This window comes from Strigops habroptila, chromosome 3 (genome assembly GCF_004027225.2).
Source record: "Strigops habroptila isolate Jane chromosome 3, bStrHab1.2.pri, whole genome shotgun sequence".
NCBI classification, from domain to species: Eukaryota; Metazoa; Chordata; class Aves; order Psittaciformes; family Psittacidae; genus Strigops; species Strigops habroptila.
In genome coordinates, this window is record NC_044279.2 from 71,668,241 (window position 1) to 71,688,847 (window position 20,607).

Consider the following 20,607-nt stretch of genomic DNA (forward strand, 5'->3'; position numbering starts at 1 on the left):
ACACTTCACAACAGCTTCATTACCTACCTTGCCAATCAACAAATGGCCCTTTGGAGGCCCTTTTTCGTCTACACCTAACTCATATCTCATCTGTACTAAAGTTGGGAAATTTTGATAAGAAATGGGTGTTGGTTCCAGTACTTTGCCTTACTATTATCATCACTAGAGCAGGACTGTACAGTGCATTTTTCCTTTTCCTAGGATTTCTGCTTATGGCAAGCTGAGAGTACACATGCAAAATTGCTATGAGTAAAGCCCTTTTTGCAGCCCATTCATAACCAAACCCTACTTCCTGAATCCAAGGGAAAGCCCATCACAAATATTCTAACAATATCCTGCTGAGTAGTATCAACAAACACTGCCAAAATCCTGGCTCCAAACGCCTGGGGGAACGTCAGATGTAAATTAGGATTAATTAAATTAGGATTAATTGAATAGCAATTTACTTGCTATTTAAACTTTAGATGCTTACCTCGACTGAAATCACTAGACCTTTTGAGCTTCTCCAGTCACATTTAAATCTCAGTTCAGGTATTATATCCATTATCAGTGCTGCCATGTATTTATCTTATTTTCTGTCTAGACAATTTTTTGCAAGTCTAAGCATAATACTCCCCTCTGTGGTATCTGAGGATCTGGTATTTATTAGTGACTAGCTATTTGCCACTTGTTCTCAATATCATTCTCTGTACATCGGCACTTGAATGAGATTCCTAGCGTATAGGAAATCTAAAAATGCAGATACGGAATATCTGAAAGGTCAAAACATAGAAAACACAAAAAGCAGAAGGCTGGGAAACTTGACTCCTGTGTGGACCAGAAGGTACAAAGTGGGCATACTTCAAATATAGCAGGGGTGAAATAATAAACAAGAGATATTTTTAAACTAAGCAATGAAATGTAAACTCATGCTAAAGAAGATGTCAAATACAAATTACTTCAGCATGTGCCTGATGTTAATCATAAGTACCTTGGTGAATCAGAGCCATAAGTTTTCCTCTGTATTAAGTTATTCGTTCTGCAGTCCCTAATTCCATTGCAGATCAGACTTTATCTGGCCCTTTATTTTTACTGTCCTTTCACGAATATTTCCTTACTCCTGAAATTTTCCTAACAATTTTTTTTCTATAGTTTCTTTTTAAAAAATGAAATAACATTGATGTTAAACTTACAGGGTGACGATGGTCCAAACTGGGGTCATACTTAGTGATCAGATCGTGACATTTGTCCAGATCTTGGATTTTTCTAGGGAACCAGGGCACTGGAGAGAAAGCAGCAAGACTTAAATGAGATAGGATCAAACAATTTTCAAAAGACACAGAAAATAAAAGTTATGCTGATGATTACAAGCTGTTTTTTTCATCACCTACATGCCACCATATGTCAGTAATTGAATTAATTTGCCAACCAAACTGGCAGACTGGATAAAAAATAATCTAAAACTAACTTGCAATGATAATCTCTTTTTTAATAAGTAGAAACACTTTTTAAAGGCCAAACGAGATGTTCTGTTTGACACAGAACAATAAATTTATTTCTATATTTTGGGTTTACAAAAATATTTTGTCTAAAAAGTAGTCCTAAATTTTCATACCTTTAAAAGTGAAAACATTTTAAAAGGCAAACATGAAATTTCTAGAAACAAAACAGGTCAAGAAGTATCCTGACTTCAAGTTTTTTCCTTCTGGCTCTTCTTTTTTTTTTTCTTTTTTTCCCCCAGCAAAAATATTCTAGCATTAGCTGAATTTCCAAACATTTTCTTCCCCCTCAAATGGAGACCTTTTCCAGTGACTATTTTAAGTGCCAGCATTTAAAACTAATGAATTTAAAAAATTACTGAAAAAAGACAAAGTTGATACTGTTTTCTGAGGTCAGACAGATGATGCATTACAGCTCAGGAAAGGTCCGTTTGGGGTCACCTTAACCTCATACTTGACAGGAGACCAGGAATCTCTGGCAAATGAATGGCAAATTCAGCTTTCACCCTGTTATATTATATCCAAGCACAGACAGTTCTCAAAAGTACAAGACTACAAGTACACACTGATATTTGGAAATTCCAGTTCTTTCATGCAGTTATGGCCAATTCTATGGCCATAGGCCGATAGGAAGGAAGAAATACTAGTCTGACAGATGTCTTACATCTACCCAGAATTTTTTGCTGAGCCTTTGTCTTTGGCTGTACCATACTACATGCAAGATGCCCATCCTGTCATTTATGGCCATATCTCCTCAAAATCCATACCTGATCATAAGTCCCCTAGCTGTGAGAAAGTGCCTCTCTTTGCACATCATTCCCATTGGGAAGTATCCCAATTCAGGGCAAAAAGTTATGCCGTGAAGAAAAATGAATGCACACTCACCTGCTTTCCAAACAAATTAAATCACTATTAGGAAGCTGAAGCTTAAAAAGTTACTCCAAAAAGAAACAGAACAGCACTAGCAGATGCATATGTTTCTTACCTTTGTCTTCTCTGCTAGTTCTCACATCCTCTGCTACTCTCTTTAAGGAAGAGATAAAGGTACTAACATCAGCACTGTGAACTTCACATTGAACAAAAATATCAAGATCAACAGCAGAGTTCTTGGGCTTCTTGGCTCGTCTGGTTTCAAAGTGATGTATCTGAGCTTCAAACATCTGCAAGAGCCAGATGTTCATATGATGCAACTTCTCCAAAGACTGAAAATCCAGCTAAGTCTAGATACACTTCTACAATGTCTTTAAAAGATTATTAAAAGAGCTATTAACTCTTTTAAAGTTAAGTGCATATTAAGCTATGAAGTCTAATAACGTCCAGTTTAGAAGGAGCTAAAATACAGGCAGAGCTAAAAATTAAACATTGTAGAATTGGGTAGAGATAGAGGGAGATGAAAGATGAGATGCTGTTGACTGTAGCATTTCATCTGTGCAGAAATAACAAATGAGTGGCTGGGTAACTCTTAAAACCCTCGCAGAATGAAAGCAGATCTATCAATGTATAATAACACCACAATCATTAAATAATTGTGAACGATTAAAAATAAGTAACATATACAATACTTCTCTTTTGAGTTATTCATTTTTCACAGATGAGAGTGAGCACCTGGCAGGGATACTTCAAGTGCCCAGAATATGCAATGCCTGTATGGTTTACAGCTCTTGTTCTCTGGATCTCCTTGCCAAATATGCAGAGAAAATTCATTGGCTTCAAACATCCCCACAATCTGAGCACTTGAAATGCTGGCCTGTTGTTTAATCATGGCTGGCCACCACAACTGCTAAGAAATAATAGATCGGTATCTGCTCTAAACAGCCCTTAAATAAAATGCTGATTCTTCTAAATGGCTGTGTCCAACTGATCCCTCCCTCCAGACCACTAACCTTCTTCACCTGGAGAGGCCAGATGACCTCTCTGAGCAGCTGTAGTGGAACAGGGACAACGCGAAAGGAGGAAGCCAGATGGAGGCATAAGTCAGGCAGGGAGTATGTGATGCATGAGAGAGGGTTGATGCGGAATGGGAAGGGTGAAAGCAATAGCTACAGAAGAGAGGGCTTGGTGGAGGTCTGTACCTCAAAGACTTGGGCTGCCTTAGAGAGCTCAATCTTCCTGACATTGTAGAGAGTGAGAGTCAGGGTGAGAGTGGCTCTGCCGTCCTCCCTGTTATAGTCCAGGCTGCCTTGCCTGTTCAATGACTCTATGCCACACATCTCTTTCTCCTTGCTGGCCTCTTCCTTTTGGCCTGAGATCCTCACCAAGTCAGTCTTCATTGGAGACGTTGAGTGGAAACTGCCTGAGGATGTGAGTGCTTCCCCCAGAGCAATGTCCAGGGGCGGTGATGGGACTGGAGATGCAATGTATCTATGTGGGTGGTAAGATCAGAGCTGCCAGACAGCAGTGAAGCAAGCTGTTTGCTACTGTGTTAGGTGTACAGACATTTCTGTTGGCCGTGCCAGTCACATCAAGGAAAACCTCTTGCGTAGGATGTGCGGAAGAGCCCGAAATAACCCTCCTCCTCTGGTGACTTCAAAGCATGGCCCTCCTGTTCTGTTTGAAGGTGTCTGCAAATTTTTCAACCTTGAAGATGGGCTCCTTTGTGGAAAAGCAGTTACCCGGAGCCCCATTTGCGTCTCCCAGTCTGGACTGCACTGCACAATGTCTGAGGTTGCCCTTCCTCCCCATTCTCTCTTACCTCACTGGGGCCCTCTCTGCATTGACCATGCACCCAGAGGACAAAAGGGGGCTCTTCCCCCAAATCCCAGCCTAATCCAAGTGGTGTTCCCTCTGCACAAACACAATTGTGGGAGTGCCAGAGAGACCTGAGCCAAACTCAAAGTTTATTGCCTGCTTCTAAGTTTTTCCTTCCCACAAGGTCTGTCTGACCTGTTCTACCCTAGCTCTACAAATGCTGAGTGTTACTTCCAGGCATAGCTCCTCTTTTGCAACTTATTTCTGTCATGATTTTTTCTCCGTGAAGTAGACTCTCAAAAAGCCCAGGGTCACATCTGTCTAGCAGGTGGCAGGGCAACCTCTGGGTGGGATTCAGCTCTGCTCTTGCCAAGGCATGGTATCCCTTGACATCCACAAACATGTTTCTGGGTATGAGCACCCGTATACTTTCATACCCCAAGGTACAGTGTGCTGGAACCCTTGTGAAAGTCAATTTGCAGGCCCACAGAGAGGACCACCTTTTTGTCCTCTCTTTGCAGATGGAGCCATTTCTGATATGCCTCTTAGCTGATCCTGGCTGGATCACACACCCCAATACTATATTGCTTTTGCCTTCTCCATGGCCAAGGAAGATAAAGACAGTGCAGAAAAATTTTGTTCTCCAGAGACCATGGCAGCACCATGTTTCCCCTTTGCCCAAGACAGAGCACTGTGAAGGTCTCAATTTCTTCATCTATTGCCTGTCTGAGACAGACAAACCAACATGAATTTTGGAGCACCATGCACAGGAGGCAGGTCTCAGGGTCCTGAGGAACATTGCCCCACCCAGACCTCAGGCACTGCGGGCTTTGCAGGTCATGGTGAGTACTAGCCTGAGAAAAGGTGCCCTCTGGCCAGGCCCATCCAGGTCTGACTGCTGCCCGGGGGCAGGGCAAGGCAAGGCAAGGCAAGGCAGGGCAGAGTGTGAAGTGCAGGGCAGTGCAGGGCAGGGCAGGGCAGGGCGAGGTGGGGCAGGGCAGGACGCTGTCCGCAGTGCTGAAGTTGGCCTGGGTCTGGGCTGTGGCACCCTCTGCTATGCAGGCGGCTCCGGTCCTCCCACCCCGGCCTGGCTCGGCTCATGTCCCGGGGGAGTCCAGGAGGGCAAAGGGGCACTTCAGAGGAGGCTGAATTGCAGCTTCAAACTGGACGGGGCAGGGGAAGAAGAGGGGCACTTTAAGAGGGGAAAAAGGCTCTTCCCACTCCCATGTACCCCCAGCAGTGGAGGCAAGCGAGCTGAGTCTATCTGAGTCCGAATTGGGTCTTTCCCATGCATCGCCACATCCAGGCCACAGGCATGGCACAAACAACAAATAGCACAAGGTCCTCTACTCCGGCTACATGTGGACATGTAGACGAAGGGGAAATCCTGCCTGACCAATTTGGTGGCCTTCTATGATGGGGCTACAGAACTGATGGACAGTGGCAGAGCAGTTGACGTCATCTACCTGGACTTGTGCAAAGTGTTCGACATCCTTGTCTCTAAATTGGAGAGACATTAATTTGATAGATGGACCACTCAGTGGATAAAGAACTGGCTTGATGGCTGCATGCAAAGAGTTGTGGTAAACGGCTCAATGTCCAGTTGGAAAACAGTAACGAGTGGTGTCCCTCAGGGATCGGTGTTGGGACCTGTCCTGTTCAACATCCTTGTCGGTGACATGGACAGTGGGATTGATGTACCCTCAGCAAGTTTGCAGATGACACTAAGCTGTGTGGTTCAGTTGATACACTGGAGGGAAGGGATGCCATCCAGAGGGGCCTTGACATGCTTATGAGGTGGGCTGATGCCAATCTCATGAAGTTTAACCAAGCCAAGTGCAAGGTCCTACACCTGGGTTGGGGCAATCCAAGGCACAGCTACAGGTTGGGCGGAGAAGAGATTCAGAGCAGCCCTGCAGAGAAGAACTTGGGGGTGTTGGTTGATGAGAACCTTAACATGAGCCAGCAGTGTGCGCTTGCAGCCCAGAAAGCCAACCGTATCCTGGGCTGCATCAAAAGAAGCGTGACAAGCAGGTCAAAGGAGGTGATCCTGCCCCTCTGCTCTGCTCTCGTGAGACCTCGCTTGGAGTGTTGTGCACAGTTTTGGTGGCCTCAACATAAAAAGGACATGGAGCTGTTGGAGCAAGTCCAGAGGAGGGCCATGAGGATGATAAGAGGGCTAGAGCACCTGCTGTATGAAGACAGGCTGAGAGAGTTGGGGCTGTTCAGCCTGGAGAAGAGAAGGCTGCGTGGAGACCTCATAGCAGCCTTCCAGTACCTGAAGGGGGCCTATAAGGATGCTGGGGAGGGACTCTTCATTAGGGACTGTAGTGGTAGGACAAGGGGTAATGGCTTCAAACTTAAACAGGGGAAGTTTAGATTGGATATAAGGAAGAAGTTCTTTACAGTGAGGGTGGTGAAGCACTGGAATGGGTTGCCCAAGGAAGTTGTGAATGCTCCATCCCTGGCGGTGTTCAAGGCCAGGTTGGACAGAGCCTTGGGCCACATGGTTTAGTGCGAGGTGTCCCTGTCCATGGCAGGGGGGTTGGAAGTAGACGATCTGAAAATCCTTTCCAACCCTAACTATTCTATGATTCTATGATTCTATGACATATATGTAAAGGCTATAGGGTTCAAGATGCATGTTTCAGGCACTGGTTACAAGTATGGGCAGATAAGGGACATCAGGCTCCATGGCTGGCTTTTATGTTCTATTGTCTGAGCCCTGTCTCTATATGTTTTTACTAATGATGGTTCTGCATATGAATTGAGGTTTCTTTATAGAGCCAGAATGGACTCATCAGACAGTGTGATGGTTGAAGCAGCATGGGCAGAGCTTACAGCACAGCTTTGTAACCCACTGCAAAAGCAGCACAGAGAGCCCTGGCTTCCAGGTATTGAAATGTCCTTGCCTTGCCAGTGGACACTCCAATACTACCTTGAATCCATGCTTGGGACAGGTCCATGAAGGCCTCACTCATGATGTAAGTCAGCTCTGATGAGACATCCCAGAGTCCTGCTTTCAGCACTTTTGGGGACCTCTAGGAGTACAGCAGGAGAGGTGTCAGGCTGGGTGCTGCATTTTAAAGGGCTATGAAAGGACCGGAGCACAGTATGTCATCCTTTCACATGGGGACAGGCAGCTTCTCCCTGCAGAAGCTGAGACTCTCCCCCTCCAAGAGTAGTCTCACCCCTCTCCTGCAGCCACTGGTGTGGGTGCTTTGAATGGCCATGGCTGATCATCACGAACAACCTGCCCAATTTTGATTTGTTACTGTTGCAGGTATCTCCACACTGTATGAGCTCAGTGCTATTAATCTGAGAAGGATATGGCATTAATATTTTTATTTATTTAGATTAATTCATATGGTTACATTTGAACATCAAAAAAGTCTTCTTTACCAACTGCCAGAATGGTTTGAAGCCACAAAGAAACAGGTTTTCAAAAAGAATGCACTCTTGTGGAGTCCTCCTGTACTTAATCCCTCTTTCAATAATTTCTGTGCCCTTTGGCGAATGAAGTGTCCCTTCTCCAAGGCTGCTGCCAGATCTAGGCATCTTGAGACCCCCAAAGGAGACCACCTCCCTGTGTCACCTGTGCTGACAAGCCCTCCCTCCATCACCATCACTGACCTTGGACAAGGTCACTGGAAAGGAAAAGAGCCTCATGAAAGGGCTTCTCTGATCACCTGAAACATGGGGAAATCAAGAAATGTGGGGAAATCAAGAAATGTGATCACAGTGGGATAGAAGAGAGTAAGGTTACTCACAAGATTGGTTTGGGATAGGTTAGTCAAAGTAGCATACAAAGATCTACAAAGTATGAAAAGATAGAGCAAGCAAGGCTTTGCTGTACATTTCTAGGTAATTACACACATCAAGAGATATTTTTTTAATATCAGTTTAATGATCTTCTCTGAATGAGTGATAGTCAACCAGCCCAAGAAAGCCGCCTTTGAATTGGAACACACCTCTAATGGGCATTCCCAGATGGGTATTTAATTCTGATTGACCTGTGTGGTTGCCTTACAAAGAGGAGTTACACTGGCTGGATAATACAAAAAGCATTTTGCTACACAACTTTAATTTTCCTTAAGCATGAAATAAGAATCCATCCATTAAGAAGCACTATTTAAAATGCAAGTTATTCGTACTATTTAAAGCTAATTTGTTCTGCAAGAAAATCTACTTGCAGTATATTTTTTCTGCTTTTAAAATACTGAGTATTTAACTTTTTCTCATCTCTCAGTTTTGCTGAACAGGTGTGTTATGCTACTTTGGCTGGAGTCATTGCTCATTTAAACCTGCATTAAGGGACACAAAATCAGATATGTGCCATCAATACTCTTTAACCATTCCACTTGTACATAAAAGACAACCATGAATTCTCAGTATCACTACAGATTTACTGCTGCTGTCCCTCACAACAACAATCAGAAGCAGAGAAGTTTGGACAGCTGCCTGAGGATTAGTTTGAAAGACTTCACTCTTGGGATGAAATTTTCTCTTTGTGGTACTCAGTTACCTTGTGGGCCCTATTATATTAAGAGAGAAAAATATGGGCTACTTTCATACTGAAAATACATGTCAAGCAGTATTGAAAGATCTACACAGACATTGTCATGAGAAAAAAAGGAAGAAAAAAGATACAGAGATAAAAAAGCTTACTTCAAAGCACCAAAATTATACCGTTTTGCATAAGTATATGTCTATTGAAAAGGGTTCCAGCTGATATCCTTAGATTAATGTCATTACTCACCATAAACATAATGGAAACAGCTGTACTTTCTACCTTCCTAAAGGATGATGCTTACATTAAAGCTCCATTGATTTTCAAACTATAACTACAAGAGTAGTACAAAAGCAGGTATGAGACTCATGGACTTTCAAATCTCTCTCCATCATTGGATCCTCAACAGAAAAATGACTCCTGAATCATATTAGTATCATGATGCAGAATTGTTTCAAGCTGGAAATAGTGTTCTGCTTTGCTTTGCTCTATTCTGTTCCAATGTACAAGTGTCCAGAAAGTTAGGAGACACCTTGTAACAGAGCTGATAAAACACTCTTAGAGGACACACATAACACAAGGTAGCCTTCACACATCAGCCTTTCACAGTGAGTAGCTGAATATGTCTATTAAGAGAGGCCTCCCTCTTCTGTAAGCTGACTGATCCTGAAAAGTGATGATCCTGAATCAGCTCTGAATCCATAATGTTACACAACATTACAGCCAGCACAGCTCTGAGACTGGACTAATAAGGCCTTGATGTCCTGTTAAAACATCTGCATGGTTTCTTGCTTGGCAAACTGACCTCACATCCAGCTGCAAAAAGCCATGCAGACTTGCCCTTACATAACTTTCCTCTGAAGGGCCTTTTTTTGGATACTGTATTGAGGCACAGACTCCGTGCTCTGAATAAGCAATCTTAGTGCCTTGCTCTGCTCTGCAGACCAATGACACATCCCAGCACACAGCATTCTTGACTTGCACAAACCTTTTTGAGATTGGTGCCTGTGCAAATACAGTATATTTGTACATATAAATCTTTGTTAATGAGTCTGCAGCATATCTGCTGTCTTTTCGGCTAGCACCTATGCTTTGGATCAATAGCAGCATCACATTTTTAGGAAAAAAATGTATTTCAGGATAGAGGTGCTTGTGATGTAAGAGTAGAGGTACAGAGGGCTAAGCAGTATATGTACACACCCTGAAAGGTATAGAGTTTGGGACTCCGTGGGAACCTTACACAAAAGTGAGGGACTGAGGGGACAATGACTTTGAGAGAAAGCAAAGTGGATTAGTCTGCCTGTGGGCCCAGTGTGGTAGTGCAACCTCACAGTTGCAGCAGACTATAGCTTTGCATGGTGGAGATCTCCCTCTTCTGTTAACCTTTGGTGCAAGACTTATGGAGGCTTTCCCCTGATTCCCAGAAATAAGGTCATTTTTATACATTAGTGAGAAAAAATGGTTAGTTTCTGAAGGCTGAAAGAGTCAAGGGTCACCTGCAAATGTCTGTTTCTCTGCTAATCTATAGTAATTAAGATATATAGCATAGGCATTTATGCAGTACACAGGAAGATAATAGACAGAGGCTAGATGAAGACTGGCATTTTCACGTGGCACTTCTAGTCAGTAGCCAATGATTGGTATGTTACAGCAAATCTTCATTTTATCTTCTGGAGGGCATTGCAAAGGATCCCCATCTCACCTGCAAAGGAAATAATCAAAGCAGTTAATTCTACAGCTAGCCCGTTTCTAACACTCCTGTATATATTTACCCTTCCTATCATCCATTCCCTGAAAGAGTAAAGGAAATGCTGGATTGGACACATTTAGTAAGGTCCTTACACAGTAACAGAGTAAGGTCTGCAGAGTCAGCCCTTTGCCTTCATCAGCCATACAAGGATGGCTCACAGGATCAGGCTCTCAGCAGGCTGGCCAATGTTAGGGGGGAAATGTATCAGGAAAAGTGCTAGAATGGCAAAATGAAATGGGGTTAAAGCCAAGCTCTTCCTTTTGCTCCTTCCTGAGAACAGCTAAGGCATCAAAATCCATCACAAGGCCTTCTGGCCTTTTCTAGCATCGCCACTAAAAACTGGGTATTTCAGATGTAACAAAGTACAGTCAAGTGGAAATACTATTTTGAAGCTTGAATAGAATTAGGAAGCATTTTTGCATGAGAAAGTAGATGTGTGTCAGTTTATCTTGGTCAGGCTGAGAGCATTAAATACATCCGAACAAAATCTGCTTTATGGTTGCTATTTCTGATCCAAGTTTTGAGGAAGTCAAGGTAACAAATCTGTAGTTCCTTACTATTGATAGTGTCAGCTAAGTTCTTCAGCTGCTTTGCGTTGTCCAAGACTTCAATCCTCTGGGTGTAGGGATTGTACCGAACAGAGAAAGGACGAGGGATCGTCTGAGCAAATTTCCTGAGGCAAAAATACAAAAACACATACAAACTTGAAAAGTTTCTTTTTTTGGTAACTCACTCTTTTCTTAGTGCATGCTTTTGTTAATGAGGAGAATAAGAAAATCTATGAGAGGAAATAACTGAAATTCCTGCTGAGTCATCTTAGACCTATAGCATTCTGTAACACTTGAATCTGCATTTGCCCTTACTACCTTTGTTGTTTTCCAAACAGGACTAGTTACATTATTGGCATGGCAACACTGCTCCTGATATAGGCCAACTATGTAGCTATTGGGATTTGCCAAACTTAAAAACCTCATTTTCCCTTCAGTAATGCAAAATATAGGAAATCTGCAATTTCTGGGGAAATAAGGGCAAGTACCTATGCCATCCTGGCATAAAACGAGCAAGCAGAGTGCTAACTTCTGGCATGGTTGGTAGTGGCTTCTAGGTCATTACAAAGATAGAAGATAGTCAATGGAGTGAAGCTGTATTCTTGCCACCCCTTATTTGCAGCCCTCCCTGCTGCAAAATAGTTAATTCTGTGGCAGAAGCAATAAGATTTTTGAAAACATTAGTTTACATAACCACAGAACTGTGGAAAGGAGGACTCTGAATGGGATGAAATAGTCAGAGTCAGAGCTATTGTTCCATGCTCCTTGTAGACCCCAGCAGGATACTGGCTTATATATCTGCTTTGGATTAGTGAAGTTATTGCTGAAAGAGGAAGGAAAGCACGCAGGAGTTGATCATGGAGACCCACTATACAGACTGTGACTCAGCATGGTAAATCTCATATGCCCAGAACAGTGGAATATGCTGGATGCTATCTCCACATTGCTCCTTCAGTTTAGTCATAATTATTATCAGCTAAGGCTATTGTCTTAGATAGAATTCAGTGTGAGCAGGCCACAAGGTGTCACAGTGGATAAAAATTATACTGGCCATGATGAAACTGTTCTGTGGCATCAGACCAGCTTTTCTAAGGGGAGAGATCCACCTTAGAAGACAGTCTGCCTAAATCTCAGCTGAAGGTGAGATCCTAATCAGAAGATGAATGCCTTGAGCTGAAATATTTTAGGTCAGCCTCAGAATAATTTTTCAGGGAGGTTTTCTATTACACACAACACACATGTCCAGGTGCAAGCCACAGACAGAAGGCACTGGACCAATCCTGCAGACCTCTATTTCTATTTAACCACTTTTCCAGTTTTGTCATTGAAACAGACAAAAGAATATCCAAGATAGTTTGTAAGGCAGGGTAAGGCAGCATCTTCTACTTTCTCAGGGAACATGCTATTCATTTAGAGAAGTATACAGAGAAGGTAGAAACCATGTGCAGTATATTAATAGCACAAACCAGAAGAGAAGGCCATCTTTCTCAGGTATTACCCCAAAGAAAAGGGCAGAAGGAGATTCTGCAAGCTTATGAAGACTGAGGAAGCAGCGGGAGGTAGCTAGGAAGACCTTGGAGCTAGGGAGCCTGGGACAGCAGAATATCTAAGGTGTCAGGATGTGTTTATCTGTGAATGGGAGAAAGGAGGAGAAAGAAGACACTGCAGGTCTGGGACAAGTCCCTGTGTGGCATCTCCATGTGAAAAATCTGTTGAGTGTGAACTAAGGCTAACAGCCAGTAGCTTGACTAACATCCAGAAATACAGTGGTGGTTTTCTTAAACAGAAATAGAAATACTGCTGTGAGGTAGAACCCAAGCTGAACCCCAAATACAATCTGAGCCATTCCTGTTTCAAGAACCAGAACTGAACCTGACTATTTTTTTCAAAATCTTGTTGAACTGGAACTGAATCTGTATTTCAGTCACAGATGACTGAAAGATTTACTGTGTAGCCCTGTTGTCTTGTAAACACATGGCTCGTAACAACCTGGAGGCTCTGTTTTAAACTAACCACACACGGCCTCAGGACTGGGGTTATTAGGGTTGCTTCGAGTTTTGTTTAGCTGTAATAACAGTTGTCTAATGACCATGTAGCTATTACCTAATTTGTTTTAGTTTTGCTTAATTCTGAATAATTGTGTGTTATAATGCCTTTTTAAAATATTTTTCACATAGGCAGGAATCACAAGTAGTTGCACTGTACATAGGGAACTAAGTCTGACCCTAAAGTAATGATGCACCATAAAGCAGTACCAGCATGGGATGATAACAGAAGCCTTAAAGGTATGAGCATAGAATGATGCTGGCGGTCCCCAGGCAATCAACAACTGGTCAGTTATTCACAGAAAAGCAAACTTAGGAGCTGAGGAGAAAAAAGAACAAAGAAAAAAGTATTTAACATAAATAGTAAAGTAACACAGATTTGCAGACCCATGTAGAAAGAGCAAGATGTAAAGCATGTCAGAAAGCATAAAAATGGCCCTGAGGAAACCTTAGGCTGAGGATGAAGAACGAAAGCATCCACACCATCCACCTTCTACAAAAGAGAGGAAGAAACTCCATTCATTAACATCACAGTCCTGCTCTGAAAACCTGAAGATGTTGATTACTTGACAACTTCATCCCCTACCACAAGACTGAAACTATTGACTTAAGATACAAAAGACAGAGAAAAGAAGCAGATACTAGGAGATTTTTTTCTACAAGAACTTTCAACTATAATAATATTATTAAAGAGACTTGTTCTATATTAGTTAGCCTTGACCCTAAGCATTAGTATCATTGCTATTGGACTAGTAATTTTTTGTTGCATTTTGGTTATACAGATGAAAGTCTTAAACTAACCACAAATTCTTGGCTTCATGCATAAGGTAACAACTGTGTCATCTCTTTAAGCACTGCACATCTTTTTCTAATCCCTCTCAAAATGTTGTTGCCAACCCAAGACCTGTTATGGCAATGGGATCCACTGTATTGGCAATGGACAAGAAACTAGGTCTTCTGTGGAATGACTGGATTACCTTAGCTTTTCTTTTGCATCTTTAAAACTTTCAGCAACGTAGTAGGTAGGCTGGAACTCAGTAACAAGGTACTTCTGCACAGCAGTCTTCTCCAGGACAAGAGGCTGAATCTCAGGCTTACTTGATAAACAATACTATGAGCAAAAATGTAATAAATCTATTTCAGTTTAAAAGTGCTTGAATTTGGCTGAGAAAGAAATATAAAGCTCCTGAATGCCACCCAGCTTCGGACAGGAAAGAGTTGCTCCTGTGGAATACAATGACAATGTCACTTACTAGGACACAAGCAGGAATGACTCCCCTGTGTATATACACTGACACATTTATTAGAGCTCTTCAGTGAAGTACAACATTTCATGCTACTTCTATGCACAAAGTATGAAGCAAAATAAGGATCTGAAGACACTCAGAAGATAATTTGAGAAATTATAAACATCTTTGAAATGTTGTTTTATAAAACACACCTGCAGCTCCCCAAATGAAGACAGCAGCCCTGCACCATATGCCTTGAGTGAGTCACCTTCCTTACATAGTCCAAACTCCACTGTAAACCAATAAACCTAAAAAGAAAATAGACAGAAGCATATGATTCCTTGGTCAAAGAATAGGTGCACATCATTAATTTGATTACATTTGGAGTTTGCATTTCTATTTAAAATGTTGCCATATGTCAAATATCAACTGTATAAATTCAGTAAATGTCCCCACAGACTGAAATTCTTCTCCTGAAGGGGCACAGTGCTAGACTCAGTGTGCCTGCAAATCAGTTCAGTTTCCTGACAAACACAGTTGTGTTTTATTGTGCTTACATTTGTCAGCAGAGCAGAGACAATGAAACTATAGCAATAAAATTTTTTTTTGGCTAGCTGACTGAAGTTTGAACCTTAGTTGGCAGAAGTTTGTGTCCTGTTTCACACAGAGGGCATCTAGCTGCAGCAGCAAGAGAGGGAATGGGCTGTTAGTGCAATATTGAAGGAAGATGGTGTGTGGCCTAGCTTGGCTTCTTGGTCTGTCATTTTGAAGGGATACCTAGCCTCTTCTGGCTCTGAAGAATTACCTCATCTATTAGAAGCAGTAAAGATGGTGCAATGTTTTGCCCAGGTGAGTTGGTGCTGGGGACACTAGTCTTACAGGCATACCCTTGTTTTTATTAGAACTTTGCAACGCTGGGTCTCAGCAGTCTCAGAGTAGGATTTAGGTGAGCCACACTAACTGCAGAGGATATTATCTACCTGGCAAGGTGGAAGAGAAGAGACACTTGCAGGTAGAAGAGCTACTGAAGCTGCATCATGAAATTTCCTGTGGGGATGTAGTAACATGTAATCACTTCTTGCCCAATATGTTTGTGCTGGAGGAAATCTTGTCTGGGTTTCTGCATTTAATCTCATCTGTCACTTTGAATAAGGGGTGCCAAAGCTATTTTTCTTTAATGCAACTGTTTCAGGGTGGAGTTTTCCAATCATGGACTTTGTTTCCATTCAGCTCTATGGGAGTTCTATCAGTGACTTCAGTGGCAGCAGAATTAAGACAACACAAGGCACTTTGGAAAATTGAACCCTCATTTATTAAATTACCGTAGCAAGTTTCTCGATGAAATCATCCGGAGCTCCCAGAGATGCCAGTCCAATTTCCTGTAACAATAAACCATTATTCTTCAAGCTGTTTATTACAAACATTCTTCCTGTCTTGTCTTATGTAATTTCTCACATTTTAAATGTTACCATTGCTTACTACCACACACAAATGTTTACAGGACATGTTCCTATCATGCAACATCAATTTTAAACCAGAAATCTCTCCAGAAATGAACAAAGGGTCTTGTCCAAATGTCATTTACAAGGCATGAATCTTTGTGCCTGGTACAAAGCCCATTGAGGTCAAATAAAATTCTCCTCTCGCTTTGACAGGCTTTTGATCTAGTCTACAATGTACATCTGAGAGAATTATATGGTCAAAAGGAGGTATATCAATCACACCCACACACCTTAAATATTTCTCTTTGTTCTGAGGGGCCGTGATTGCAGGAGTTTTCCTGGAGTCTTGAATGAGTTATTTTTTCTGAATAATGGGGCATGATTTGAAAGAGCTATTCATACCTTGGGAGCTAATGCAGACTTTCCTAGGAGGTATAGCTGGATTCAGAAGACAGCCACACAAGACCATATATAACCAAGTTCCTTTCTTGGTTTGCCCCAGTGAGGACTGCACAGTGCAAAACTTGGAGCGTCCCACACACACACACCCCAAGACCATGGGAGCAGACATCACCATGTCAAATCCTAGTAAGCCAAAGTGCAGAAGGATTTATCTTGAAGGAAACCCCAGTCCGGGGAAAGGGCAGAACCTGAGGTCAATACTGAGTGCTTGCTAACTACATCAAGTCAACTTTTGTCTTGTCCCTTCCTTCCTTCCTTCCTTCCTTCCTTCCTTCCTTCCTTCCTTCCTTCCTTCCTTCCTTTCCTTCCTTCCTTCCTTCCTTCCTTCCTTCCTTCCTTCCTTCCTTCCTTCCTTCCTTCCTTCCTTCCTTCCTCCTTCCTTCCTTCCTTCCTTCCTTCCTTCCTTCTTCCTTCCTTCCTTCCTTCCTTCCTTCCTTCCTTCCTTCCTTTCCTTCCTTCCTTCCTTCCTTCCTTCCTTCCTTCCTTCCTTCCTTCCTTCCTTCCTTCCTTCCTTCCTTCTTCCTTTCCTTCCTTCCTTCCTTCCTTCCTTCCTTCCTTCCTTCCTTCCTTCCTTCCTTCCTTCCTTCCTTCCTTCCTTCCTTCCTTCCTTCCTTCCTTCCTTCCTTCCTTTCCATCCTTCTTTCCTTCCTTCCTTCCTCCCTCCCTCTCTCGCTCCCTCCCTCCCTCCCCCCCCTTCTCCCTTTCTCCCTCCCTTCCTCCCTCCCTCCCTTTCTCCCTTTCTCCCTTCCCTCCCTCCCTCCCTTCCTCCCTGCCTCCCTCCCTTCCTCCCTGCCTCACTCCCTCCCTTCCTCTCTCCCTCCCTTCCTCCCTCCCATCCTCCCTCCCTTTCTCCCTTTCTCCCTTCCTCCCTTCCTCCCTGCCTCCCTCCCTTCCTCCCTGCCTCCCTCCCTCCCTTTCTCCCTCCCTTTCTCCCTTCCTCCCTGCCTCCCTTCCTCCCTGCCTCCCTCCCTTCCTCCCTTCCTCCCTCCCTTCCTCCCTGCCTCCCTTCCTCTCTCCCTCTATCCCTCCCTCCCTCCCTTCCTCTCTCCCTCCCTCCCTCCCTCCCTCCCTCCCTTCCTCCCTTCCTCCCTTCCTTCCTTCCTTCGCTCCTTCCCTCACTCTTTCCCTCCTTCCCTCACTCTTTCTCTCCTTCCTCCCTCTTCTTTTTTCTCATCTTTATTTTTTCTTCTTTCCTTTTTTCCTCCTTCTCTGTGTCTTTTCATGTTTTCTGGTAAGATGCAGCCAAAAGTTTACTCCTTCACCGAGGTTTGGCTTCTTTTCCAAAGATGTTAACACTACCAAAGAGAAAGCTCCTTTCCAGCCTTCTCTCATGCTTGCAGCTGAGACAGTTATTCACTTTACTCAGTCGTCTCCTCTGTGGCTTCAATAGAAAACAAAAAATCCCTCCACTTTCCCTAACATTTAGACTGCATGGTGGGGCAATAATTCATCTGACTCATAAGCCATTTAACTTTGCTCAGCAGGATCAACATCTACAAAAGGGTTTTTAGATGGTAGCTTTGCAAAGGGTTTGCCTGCAAAAAAACAACTCACACAAGTTTGGAGTTTGAGTGAGTGAGTTCACGTAAGTGATTTGTGTCAAGACTTAAAGCAATAAGTAAACCGGCCTCAGCCACTCTTAAACAGTATACTTCAAGGTGAAACCACCCCAACACTCATAGCTGTTGGCTCATCCTCTGAATTACCAAGCCTCTGGTGTGTTCAATTATATAAATATTATAACCACTGAGAAACTTACCTGAGAAAACTGAGCAAAACTGGGATCAGCAAAAAGAGGCACATGTCCTAGCAGCTCATGACAAATATCACTGCAGGAAAACATGACATCTGAATAACTTTAAATTAGAAAAAGTCCAGCAATACTGGATGAATGCCCTAGAGTCAGCACATAATCAAGAGTGCAATGCATTTGCTCCTAACAGCAAATAATGCTCAAGAATCATGGGAAAATGTCCCAAAATTATTCTTGTGATGGAAAAGCTTGCACACTCCAAGGTTTTCAGTACTTCTATCATCATGCATCCCTCAGAGGAAGGTTGATATATTGTTTGTTTATGCTTATGGAAGAAAACCATCCATTCAACTGCCTGCTCAGCTCAGAAAAGCCCAGAAAGAAAACACCCCATCAAAGAGAACATAGACTTTTCAGTCTCAAGGACAAGAAACCTCTTTAGGTTAAGTTCAAGCTATTAAGACAATTAACCATGGTGTCAACATCTACATCAAGAGCTCAATTCCGGTCCCTGTTCAGGCCCACAGCCTCCCACTAAGGGGTAGGAACTTTCCCTTCCTTAGATAGGACTATTTTCATAACAAGTGGGAGCTTGACAGGTATGTTTGGGGAAGAACTCATCTAAAGACTGATAGATTTTTCAAAGAGAGAGAAGTGATTTGGTAAGAGGGAAAGGGAAGAGGAATAAGATGCTCCCAGGAGGGTCAGGACTTTGGAAGACATTTAGGCACAGCTTTGTGCAGGATGAGAATGGGGTAAGCAGAAGTAGGGAAAAAAATCAGAAAAATGAGGGATAGAAAAATGGAGAGGGAAAGGAGGTTGTGGGAAGAAGTAAGAAGCAAAGAAAAGATAAGGGAGGGGAGGAAGAATTGCAACAACATGAAGCAGAGGAAGAAAACTGTTTTGAAAAAGGCACATGGAAAAGGGCAATGGACAGGGACAGAAAGAAACATTACAGCATAAAACTGAAAAAGAGAAGGGATCAATAATCTGGTCTTCCTTTATCTTGCTGCCAGAAGCTTGCTTGCAACATGTTGAGTCATTCCTGCACTAGATTTCACACCACTATTTGGGTGCTAATAGCTAAGCTAAATGCCTTTGTACACTGCTCTCTCTCGCATCCCAGCCACCACGCAAGCATGCCTTCAGTAGCAAAACTGTTTCATCCATCCCATGAGAACTTGCAGAAGAGGATGAAGCTTGTTAAAAAGACTAGAAATCTTCCAAAAAATGTTTTCAAAAGAGAGCAGCCACTTGGCTGCTCTCCATTAGCTCTGTTCCCAAGAGTGCTCCAGAGTCCCACATGGTTATTATCAGTTGGGCTGACCCTGCTTTTATCCTGCTGCAACTTTACACGCTTTCTGTGCCAAAATACTTACGGCTCTGGTGTGTACATGGGTTTGGATGCATGGCGAATATACTGTGTAGAGTGGAATACTCGGAACGCCAGCCCAGCCAAGAAATCCCGAGAGGACAGCAAGCCTGCAACAGGACGTAGGCGAAACCCAGTGCAGGCTGAAGGGACAAAAGAATGGTGTCATGTGTTTGATTTATCCTTATGCAGACTCCTCACAGTGGAAAAAATTTGTTAATTGTTTTGTTTGCTCTCCTTATGTTAAACAGAGTTTGATTGTGAAAAAGCAGGGAATTTTCTACCCATGTACACTACCATCACAGTATCTGAGCATCGGTACCATTGTTCCCCTGGAAGGTTTAGAGAGGGACCTGGGGCACAGGCTAAGTGATGTACCCAAGCACCATGGGGAACCTGTGATAAAGCAGGGACCACTTTTCCACCTCTGAAAGCACCACACCACTGACAGCTGAGGCCTTTCATTTGTTTTGGTATTTTTTAATATGCTGCAAACTTACTCTGCAAGAATTTTGAAACATCTTCAAGCTGGGGAATGTTGTCCTCCCGGTAGCCACAGTACTTCTCCAGCAGTGGGAACACGTGATTGTGTTCGTAACAAGCATGAGTTGGATAGAGACTTTTCAGCTCCCTGAAGACGGTGCCCCAAGTTTTCCTTTCTTCTTCCGTGTAGGTGACTCGAGGAATAGGTTGGCCACTGGAAAGAAAACAGATGCACTCCATAAAAGCAACAGAGAAAATGTCCTATGTTACCAGCATCATACTCAGGACCATCACACGGACTGGACAGAAGCTGTTAGTGCAGGAGGAGAGATGCTTTTGGTCTGACGCACAGGTGTAAAAGGAGCCTCACTTGCCCCTAGGCACAGGCTGGGAAGGTCTTTACTGACCTCAGTTGAGATACTGGCCTTTAGACAACTCCTCGCGCTATTGTGGTGAAGACAAGTAAGTGCTTATTTGTCCTAGAAAGATGTTCTTCTAAGTATATTTGCTGGCTGTTGGTTTCAGTTTATTTGCATTTCCAGATATGAAGCAGCTGTTGTATTTCTTGCTCTAATACACATTACATTAATTGTTTTGGTTACAACAGGGAAACCATCAGCTCCAAAAAACTGTTTCTTGGAGGGGCAGAGAAATTCTGATCAGTGCTTTATGTTGTAACAGATGCAGACTCCAGCCAGATTGACTTTTTACGATTATAATGAGTAATTTTGAGTCAAATCCCACCCTCAGGCCTCCATGTGCTTAGTTCATGTTGAAGCTAGTAGGAATTAGACAATCACAAGCAATGTATTTTGACCTCCCGTGAATAGCCAATTCCTTTGCAATA

General features: G+C 43.0%; 2 protein-coding genes across 2 annotated transcripts in view; both read right to left on the bottom strand.

Moving 5' to 3' along the window:
* Positions 1–2,869, bottom strand: part of LOC115605549 (tyrosine 3-monooxygenase-like) — a 29,483-nt gene extending 26,614 nt beyond the window's left edge. Inside the window, exons 1-2 of the mRNA XM_030480170.1 lie at positions 2,464–2,869; positions 1,173–1,261 (exon numbers count right to left, since the gene is read on the bottom strand). Of these exons, the coding sequence (XP_030336030.1) occupies positions 1,173–1,261; positions 2,464–2,659 (285 nt within the window). The 5' untranslated portion in view covers positions 2,660–2,869. The remainder of the gene's footprint in view (positions 1–1,172; positions 1,262–2,463) is intronic.
* A 4,627-nt stretch (positions 2,870–7,496) lies between these two features.
* The window catches only part of PAH (phenylalanine hydroxylase), a 40,250-nt gene continuing 27,139 nt past the window's right edge, over positions 7,497–20,607 (bottom strand). The window contains exons 7-14 of the mRNA XM_030480168.1: positions 19,778–19,974; positions 19,285–19,420; positions 17,912–17,981; positions 15,571–15,627; positions 14,461–14,556; positions 13,997–14,130; positions 10,984–11,099; positions 7,497–10,378 (exon numbers count right to left, since the gene is read on the bottom strand). Of these exons, the coding sequence (XP_030336028.1) occupies positions 10,335–10,378; positions 10,984–11,099; positions 13,997–14,130; positions 14,461–14,556; positions 15,571–15,627; positions 17,912–17,981; positions 19,285–19,420; positions 19,778–19,974 (850 nt within the window). The 3' untranslated portion in view covers positions 7,497–10,334. The remainder of the gene's footprint in view (positions 10,379–10,983; positions 11,100–13,996; positions 14,131–14,460; positions 14,557–15,570; positions 15,628–17,911; positions 17,982–19,284; positions 19,421–19,777; positions 19,975–20,607) is intronic.